This window comes from Acyrthosiphon pisum, chromosome A1 (genome assembly GCF_005508785.2).
Source record: "Acyrthosiphon pisum isolate AL4f chromosome A1, pea_aphid_22Mar2018_4r6ur, whole genome shotgun sequence".
Lineage (NCBI taxonomy): Eukaryota > Metazoa > Arthropoda > Insecta > Hemiptera > Aphididae > Acyrthosiphon > Acyrthosiphon pisum.
In genome coordinates, this window is record NC_042494.1 from 68,493,888 (window position 1) to 68,504,278 (window position 10,391).

A 10,391-nucleotide genomic window follows, 5' to 3' on the forward strand; every position below is an offset into this window, starting at 1 on the left:
AAGCGTAACCGAGGTTTAACTATGATTGTAAAACGGGCCTTTAGAGGCCTTTTTCGAATAAAAATCTCAAAATGATAATATGAGGGTGTGTGCCCGTTTATGTATACCAGTTCGATGCTACTCGTGATGCTACCTTTTGCAGTTTTCCGTTATACACCCCGCATCGTTTTCACAACGACGTACGAAAATCACCGTTCCCGCATGTCGTTTATCACACACTATACGCGTAAAATATACTTATATAATAGAATTTTTTTGCATGTAGCATCACGAATTCTGTTGCCAATTTGTTATAGACTTTTTGCGAAAAACGGAACGAATTTAACGCAATTTTAAGTATCATAAAATATGCAACATGCGGTCTGTGCGACCAGTTTTTGATATTTTATAATATTGTTATGAGGAAATAAAATTATATTACATAATTATTTAACTCCCCTTCTTAGCAATAAGGCAGTAAGTGACGAAATGTGGAAAATGAGTTTATTATATCAAAATATTCGTTATTTTAATGCGCATTTTTTTATTCTAACAAAAATTCCGTATTTGCAATCAGTGGCGTGCGCAGGGGGATGATGGGGATTTTTTTTTTAGTCTTCAAACATGACTGGATTTTAAATTAGAGATTTCATCAAAAATAATGTGTACCTAGTTTGGTTTGGAAGTTCCAGTTTAAAATTTCTCATCGAAAATATTTGCTGTGGTCAAATTAGAAAACGATGTATAACGCTATTAGTGGCAATGTGCCATGTGGTATCATAGATCACTGCGTAGAACCGAATCACAGTGCACATTTTAACAATTCTCATTACACTTCCAGTAACCACAGCGACTGGTGAACGCTCTTTTTCTACCCTTAAACGTTTAAAAACTTGTTTAAGAAATACGACGGGTCAGTCACTATTTAATGGATTGGCGTTAATGAACATACATCGAGACATTCCATTATCTACAGAACAAATAATTGATAAATTCAGTGTAAAAACCAGAAAGATGAATTTCCGCCTTGATTTTTTTTCTGTAGAATAATAAAGAATAAAGATTGAAAATAATACATTTGTATTTATGACATCCCCAACCCCCTGTTTGCAATATATTTTATTATAAACGAGATTATGCATATACGTATTTTTAAAATATATATACAATGGGTACTAAGCAATAAGGCAGTAACTGATCACATTATACGGTAGTTTTGCTGAATATGACTCACGGTATATTCACTAAGTATTTATAAACAAAATAATCGCCGTAACTGACAATTTATTTATTTATTTTTTTATAATTTATTGTCACAGAACGCAGAAGAATAAATTATACTGTCAGGTTTACCGTGGCTATTATAATAATATAATCCACGAATGTTATATTTTGTTAAGACTAGCGAGTATAAGGTGATTGTATTATACTGTTTTGGGAAAATTTTAATAATTTATAAATTTGAAAATATACTTATAAGGACTTAATTTTAAAATAATCCTAAAAGTTCTAGGATAATAAAAAAATAGAAATTATGACTAGGTAATATTGGTCTTAACAATTGTGTGTTGTGTTTATTTTAATTAGTCGTCTATATTATATTATAGATATTTTTTTTTAATAATGTAATATGATAAATTCACAGTTTATGATTAGCGATAACATATTTGTGAAAGTGTATGGTTTTCAATAAACATTCAAAATAATATGCAATAAAAAAAAATCTAAATATGACCTCTACAGTCTACAGTTTAATAATGCAAATGTCAATCATAAATTCATAATAATACATTATGACGTTAGTACGCGTTTATAATATTATTATTATATAATACGGAATATGAAAAACAAACCTGCGTGGGAGTCAGCCGGATGATTGATGCCAAATGTTCGCGTTCGGGAGCCGACAGGTATCGTTGTTGCCGGAACCTGCGCTCCAATTCATACGTCTGTGCCTTGCTGAACAGGACTCGGCGCTTACGTTTCTTATGCACCGCCCCGGCCCCGCCGGCGCCGGCTCCGTTAACATCGGATGGGTGACCGCCGGCCCCCGACGAACCGGACCGGTCGTGTTCACCGCCCGCGGCGCCCGACTCGTCGTCGAAATCGTCATCCATCTCGTCGCCGTCGGCCTCAGACGGTTCGTCTTTGGCGCCGGCGCCAGCCCCGGATCCTGGTCCGCCGACCGCGCCACCGTTCGCGTTCACGTTCGAAGTGTCGGCCGCCAGTGCGCTAGGCGTGCTCGACGTATCCGTCAGGTCCGTTACCCCAGGAGACGTACTGTCCGGACTGGCTTGCTGGGTCCCGTGATGGCTCAATCCAAACCCTAAAACACAAAAAAAATGCGACCACGTTCGTTAATATTGTACGTTGCAGTAAACCCAAAATACGGTTATTAGGTACATTATATTTTTGTGTCATGCTTATTATTGTGTTATTGATAGTAATAACAGCGGGGAACAAAACTCTTTTACTCTAAAATATAATAAACATTAGGTAATTGTAATTATAATCATAGAACATTAATATTTGAAAACAGCGCCGTATTGAGAGTTTTCGGCCCACCGAGATTTCTAAATTTCTATAGGACGTTTGAGACGACTCAAAGTGATCTACCAGAGTTTGGGTAGGTTCCAAATTTTTGGATCATTTTTGGATATCCTAAACAAATTTGGTGGGTGGACCCTATTGAGACAATAGTATATTATCAGCACGATGGCGATCGTGAAATATTGGCTGCCCATCAACAACTTAAATAAGCTTGTTAATACATAAACCGGATAACTATACGAAACACGTACCTATATAAGTGTATATACGATGGTGAGAACAACAAGCGTCGCAATATTATTATTAATACACATCGGTACATCGTAGAAGAGACTGCAGTATAGATTACGGTCATCGCCGGTCTCCACTTAACCACGATATCGGTTACACGCTGGATCTCCCCTTTACAGCCACCCCTGCAGCAGCAACGTGTGCACTGTCATTTGTACAACGGAAAAGTCGTTAAACACTAATCGTTTACACGCCAATCGTATTGTCACCGTGATTCCTGTCGCAGCGCATCTGCCTCACCCGGCCACGACCGGTCTCTAATATCATTCCGATCGCATAAGGAGGTATGTAATACGCGTATTATTTTGTTATTATTACTATTATATAATACAATCCCGTGTCGATCGTTTTTCTTAAGTTCCTCGTCTCCTCGCCTTCTCGCAGCTCTCTTTCTCTGTATATTATTATATTGTAATTTCATATGTTATATTATATTATGTATAGACGGCGTACGTGTGTTAGGGCGAAACAATTGATGTTCCTATATATTTTATTATATTATATATGACGTGACGCGGTATGCGCGCCTCTACCTATAATAATATAATAAATAATATATGAATAGCAGACGGGGGCCGCCAGCAACCATTTTGTCCGTTCTTTTGTTATAACATGTATGTACATATTATTATATATATCATATACACAAGACCTTCGTCAGATTATCCGTGTACCTATTGATGTTGTTTAGTTTAAAAAAAGTACCCCAAACCGTCCCCCATATTATAAAAACGCGTATTGCGTACATGTTATGTACTTCCCCGCGCGGAGATTTTATATAATATCATATATACAATTTTTTCTTCTTTTTGTGCGTCTAAGCCCCCGTGTAATTCGCACAATGGTCACCTTTGAACGGCCGTCGTGTCACGCCCTTTTGTCGCCAAACTCCACCCAGTTTTGTACTATCGCATCACGCACATTCGAGCCGATCGTCTCTCAGTCACTCCTCTCCCACTCTCTCTCTCTCGCTCTCCCTCCCTCTCGTCAACTCACTCTTTCTCTGTCTCTCGCCCGGGCGCGCGTGTATAATATTACAATAAAATACATTCATACACACCTATCTCACACCGATGATACGCGCGTATTGTATAATGAGATAATATGTTAGGTTACCTATATGATGTATGACATTATCGTGTCGCAGATGTTCGACACGAGTTTTTAAAACGTCATACGAAACGTATTTGGGCGCGGTGGGCGCGCGCTCGCGACAGACTCGCGCGGGCGGCCGGACAATCTGTTTAAATTATTATACGGCCGCGCGAGTTTACCGCATTAGCATTGTACTCGGCGTAATATAATAATAATAATAATAATAATATATTGTATGTTAACAACGACAACAACAGTAATAATGATAATAATATATGTTATTTGTCAGGAACGCACAAAAGCCAACCGCCGTATAGTTTTCTTTAAAATTGCTGTTCATCTGGTACGTGCGGCGTGACCTATACGTCCTACAAGTTACAATACTGACTCGTACAATATCCGTTCTGACGTTATATTATTACCTACACAATAACGGAATGTCACGCTGTACGTGCATATTATATTACGTTTTTTTTGTTTGCCACATCTCTTCGCTGATAAGACGCGACGGCGACGATTATCGTCGTTATAATGTTATAATGCATTAGTGTATTATTATTATTTATTATTATATTATAATTGTGCGCTGCGCTCGCTAGTTAGAAAGCGCCGAATTTTTGGAATATAATCGCTGAGTAGCGATGGTACGATACCGCAGCTGCAGCTGTTCGCCAATTTTCATCGGCAGGAAACGATAAATATCTCAGAGGTTAGCTATCGTTTAATCTGGGGAAAAAAGGGCAAAGGACTCGAAATGTCCGAATCGGTGCTGCCCGTTCATTTTTAGACACACACTCGTAAAGGCACTGGGAGACGATTCCGGTTAAAGACGTAGTCTGCATTGGGTAGCGGCAACAGCGGAAGTTCCCCCCCCCCCTTAAATTATATATAGAGAACAGTGGTGGAAAGATATCGTTTTTGCCCCCCCCCTGTTTTAAATTCTAATTCATTGAATATTACGACACATTTTTTAAAGTTAAATCGTTATACTTGAGTTTGATTATTAATATTCTTTGTGCGTTTTATTTAATCACTAATTTGTCATTAAAATATTAATATTTTAATAGGTATACCTATACACTTAAAGTTTTGCTAATATGTATGGTAATGACTATTGCTATATTTTAATGACACAAAACTTTAAGAACTGCTATATATAATGTATTGTTTACAAGAGACGTGTAGATTCATTATTAGTAAATTATCTGAGGGGAAGAAAAGTGTGATTTGCTCTCCTACTATACTTTTAGACAAAATAGATAAAAAAAATATTTTTTCTCCTACCCCAAAAAAATCAAACCAAGTTACGCCCCTGAGTTCCGATGGAAAAATATCGTTGGTAACAATAATTGCCATCTTACGCTATACTGGAGTATCTACGAGTAGGTATATAATATGGAGTGTCTACAACTTCAAGTACGTATGTATTACTGACCCATACTCTTATAAGTGGGTATACATATTTAGGTATTCGGTTGAATAATTTTATTCGCATGAAAATCCCTATAACGTTGATCGGGTTGTCCGGGAATCGATTCGGAAATCATGAAACATTTTAACATTATAGGTACAATAATATTATATTATAATATGGAACGGTTTATCGGAACTACGATATGGTTTTCTTGTTTTATGTATATTGGAAACTGCCATGTTAATATTTGTTCGGAAATCGTGTACGGACTCGGAAAGCTTCATAACATAATATATAATATATGTGTATTGTGTATAGGTAGGTAATAATAATGTTGGCGCGTCTGATATTTTATTTTCTCCAAACCTCACCGGGTTTATTATCACGAACCGCGGGATGTTCAGAGTTTCGCCGCGTAAAGAGTGAGCGAGTCGCGTTCGATAATAACGGTCGAAAACTAGAGAGCACTACAGGCTACAGCCCACATGTACACAATAAGCCCTCGGCGTAAATATATATATATTGTGTAGTGTGTACACACAAACACACACACACACACACACCCACACGTACGCACGCAAGTGTATACGTATATCGTATATGATATACTTGGGTTTTTAATAAAAACCATTGTCGGCTGCGGCGCGCTAAACGGCAGGGAAAATCCGCTGTAAATCTGTTGCTCACACCGGGAGGGAGCGCGTTTTAATCCACTTAGAGGCGACCAGGAGCTTTGGGTACACGAGTCTTGCGTATATTATATAATATATAAGCGCGTATATATACAATATATATACGTAAATACACGTATAATACATCCGGGGTGAGTACGATACGACGACGACGACGACGACGGGGGAGCCTATGCATTTAATTTGTATACACCTCCCCGCGCCCCATACCATCCCTCCCGACAAAGCCGCCGCCACCGCCGCCCTTTTTGCGAGCTCTCCATCGGGGATGGTATAATATTATAACGGGTTTAAATTTTAACGTCCGTCCGACCGCCATTATTAGGACGCGACGTAGTGTAGGTACCCATACAATATAGTATTCCTATCAGCGGCGCTCGGCCTGTACATAATATTTTAATATTATTATAATATACTAGCTGATCCCGAGCACTTCGTTTCCCGGCAACCAATAATAATTATTATAATAGCTTCATAACCCATGGCAACCGTTTATAAACAAAAATTTCTATCGGAAATCTCAAAATTCCTATTTGAGCACCTCCCGGGGTTGGTCCTTTCTCTTTTTAAATTAGCATATCTTCTGCACAGAGGTCTAATCTATCTATATATATAAAAATATCTGATCCCGTGCACTTCATTGTCCATTAAAATTGCCAACTCTATATGAATAGGTAATATGTTTTACATATCACCATGGCAACCATTTATATATAAAACATTCCATCGGAACTTTTAAAATAATATATAATTGGTTGCCATGGTAATATGGACACACATACAGACGAAAATCTCGAAATAATATGTAATTGGTTGCCATGGTAATATGGAGACACACACGGATGAAAATCTCAAAATAATATATAAATGGTTGCCATGGTAACATGGAAACACACACTGACACACATACATTCATTTTTATATAGGTATATAGATTAATTATATCATAATTTCATGTAGAGAAATAGTATTATATTACATAGGTAGTGTATTACATTATACAGTGTCGAGTGTTGGTGTCTATTATCGTCGGCACTAGGTCATTATTATATTATAGACGTGGGTATAGGTTCGATAAGTGCGTATGATAATATATAGGTACCTACATCTATATCACCGCCAATCACATAGATATAATCAAATGTTTTACATGGTAGGTATGTTATGCGTATCGCCATGATACTATATGATTGGTAATAATATGGTAAAAATATTATAATATTATGCTCTCCTCGTCCGTTGGCCACACGTAAAATATATTGCGTGCCTACACGAAAAAAAAACAACTAAAATCAATTCTAATCCTACTTGATCGAGGCACACCGTAAAGTCGTGGACGCCAATGCCTTACATTATATATTTTTTGTCATGTCGATGACGTAAAAATCGCACAAAATACCTTAATCCTATTATAATATTATATAATAAAATCAGCATTTTTGGACGTTGTAATTATATTATACACCTAGTCCATGATATTATAAACATTAAATTGAATTACTGTGATATGCGGATATTTTATTTCGTTCTTACCTCTGAGTTCGGTGAGCGACGTGGGCCAGTGGTGTAACAGGTCGGCGGAAGATTGCAGGACGCTGGGAAATTGGAAGCCCGTGCTCACGTTGTTCACGTCGGGAGCTGTTGGAAACAAACAAAAAAAAAGGATAAAAAGGTTTTCTTTACTCGAGAATCTGTGTGCAATGCATGCGAGGTAAGTCAAGTTAATATATCCGATAAGAGATCGACGATAATATAAAATATTAAACACTGTCATATCTGCAGGTCGTATATTTTAAAAATCTTACCGTTGATATGGGAACTCAGGGTCGTGTTCGCGTTGTCGGTGGAGTTGACTTTCCCGTCGTTCAAGTCCAGTATGTCGCATATGTGGAAACCGGACGGTCGCGTTTGACTGCTTGGCATTTTTATACTGTCCAAAAGTCTGCAACAAACACAAAAAAAACCGTTAAATAAACTTTACCATGATAATTACTATTATATTATAATAAAATATTGCCATTGATCGAAAAACGGCTATATTAATAGCCTATTAACGCCTCTATATGCATAGGGGTGCGCATGGGGTATATGCGTATATCATACCCTGTGGGCTGGGAAGATTTTAATTGGGTTGGTTGTGCCATCCGGTTGATCTTGTTTTAATCTAATTTTAGATCCTGAGGTGGTACACACCTAGAGACCAAGGAGAAGTATATGTACGTTGTCCGAGAAAGTAAATTCTTAAAGAACGCTAATTTTGTGGATTTATGCGTATAGTTTTATTTAAGATAAACGGCAACGATGATGTAGTAAAATATACCTACTTCATGGAGATCGACAAAATTAGACTCTACCCATATTCAATTTTTTCAATTTAAATCTTTTCAACAGAGCACAAGAGTCTAGATACCTATACCTCAGGACCTACACTCCACAGGACAAGCTGCAGTGTGGCTGTGGAATGGAAAAAATATTAAAAAAAATTTAATTTAAAATCCATAGAAAAATTCCACAAACTAATATCCAACAAACAACTCAAAAGAACGGGTCTCGAAACTCTTGAAAGTGGAAAAATTTTTCCCGATGTACAAAGTATAATCCAATGCAATAGACGCCGTTCTAAAAGACTTGGGGCATCTATATGGCCACTTAAAAGTCCCAGCTTACAAATCGCGTACCTACCAAAACTCTTACGTCTTTCCTCTACCATTTAAACAAAGGACTCAGGTCTAGAACTCGTACAACACCTGGTAATTGTAGTCATGAGGCGGGTAAGCGATATTGGCGATTATATGTATCATAATATAGGTATAGCCGATATTTTCGTATTAAGTGTAAAGTGTACGACGTCTATTAGACGGATACGAAAGCAATGTATTCATTATAAATACGACACGAGTATCGTGCGTTCCATCACTCGACACATTATCGGGTATGTACACGTACCTAGGTAGGTACTAGGTAGGTAAGTACCACATAATATATTATATACGTACTTACACTTGACTTCGGCCCACGCGCGATTCCCAAAAACAATAATATATGGGTATTACAATATATGTTTAAATCGCGGTAGCGGTGAGTTTTATACAATCGAACCGCGAGTGATACATCAAAGAGCATTATATAATAAATGTACGTGTGCGTGCGTGCGTGCGTGTGTAAGTACCCTTCCGTTCCGATGACACCGGGTAATTTTGGTCGTCGGAAAATCCTCGGGAATTCCAATCGAGCACGTTCTTCCTGTGTGTATCCCCCCTATCACCTCCCCGTCCGACGGTGAAGTGGAAACGACACCTGTTGTGATTATATTATTATCATTGTAATATTATTGTACGCCGCTCTATACACCCACACACTCGAAACTGCGTGTACAAAGTATTATAATATTATTATGTGTGTCCGTGCAACGCCGCGGCGAGACGGTGCATGACGTATAAAATATATACGGTAAGTAGATATGCGTGGCTCTCGCCAAAAGCGTCTCCGAAAGGCTGTACATCAGAATATTATGTCCACACTGTCTTAAACCCTACGCGTCGATGTTGAACGACGGGATCCCGAACTATACGACAGTAAATTGAATAAAAAATAAAGTTTTATTGGATATAGTATACCTATATGTACAATATATAGGTAATTATTTCTATTTCATAATTTTATATAATAATATTTTACTATAATATCGCGTTTCTTAGCACGGACATCTATAGTGTACAATACTAAAGTAATGGACTCAGTATACGAGGTGTAAGTACTCGTGATTTCTGAGGAAGATAATATGTAGGTAGTATAGGTAGACCGCAGACCTATGTATAATATATTTTGTTCCAAATGATTGACTGTATTAAACAACCGTAAAGTCTGCCCGAGTACACAACACTCTCCCTGTAGTTAAATGTAAAAGACTAAGAAATGACAAGTACTTACATAATATTATTATACTATGTACCTAAATAAATTACAATATCTTAATGTGTCGAAATAAAATGTTGCTGCAAATAATAACAAAATTACAGAAGTGCCGATACAGTGGCAGAATCGGCTTAGGGGACTTGGTCCTCGGCTTCTGTTTAAATAATATAACAACGGGCACGACGGAGACGCTATACTTATAAGCATCGTCCACTATGAGTGCGTAAAACCGGGCTGCACTAAAATTAACATACACCGCGGTGGCGGCGTCGTATTTACGACCGTACCTATATAATAATAATAATAATAATAATAATATAATACTTGGAGAGCGGCGGCGGCAATATTGCCGAAATTTATTCAAAGTCACGTACCGGACCCGTTCGCTAGCGCGTTTGCCCCACGAATATAATAATAATAATAATATAATTTGTATAATATCGCCTTAGCGCGCG

At 37.7% G+C, this 10,391-nt stretch overlaps 1 protein-coding gene across 1 annotated transcript in view; it reads right to left on the reverse strand.

Annotated features, from left to right (window-relative positions):
- Positions 1 to 10,391, reverse strand: part of LOC100570533 (homeobox protein vnd) — a 141,277-nt gene that overhangs the window by 126,177 nt on the left and 4,709 nt on the right. Inside the window, exons 2-3 of the mRNA XM_029487416.1 lie at positions 7,827 to 7,963; positions 7,555 to 7,659 (exon numbers count right to left, since the gene is read on the reverse strand). Coding sequence (XP_029343276.1) covers positions 7,555 to 7,659; positions 7,827 to 7,906 — 185 coding nt within the window. The 5' untranslated portion in view covers positions 7,907 to 7,963. The remainder of the gene's footprint in view (positions 1 to 7,554; positions 7,660 to 7,826; positions 7,964 to 10,391) is intronic.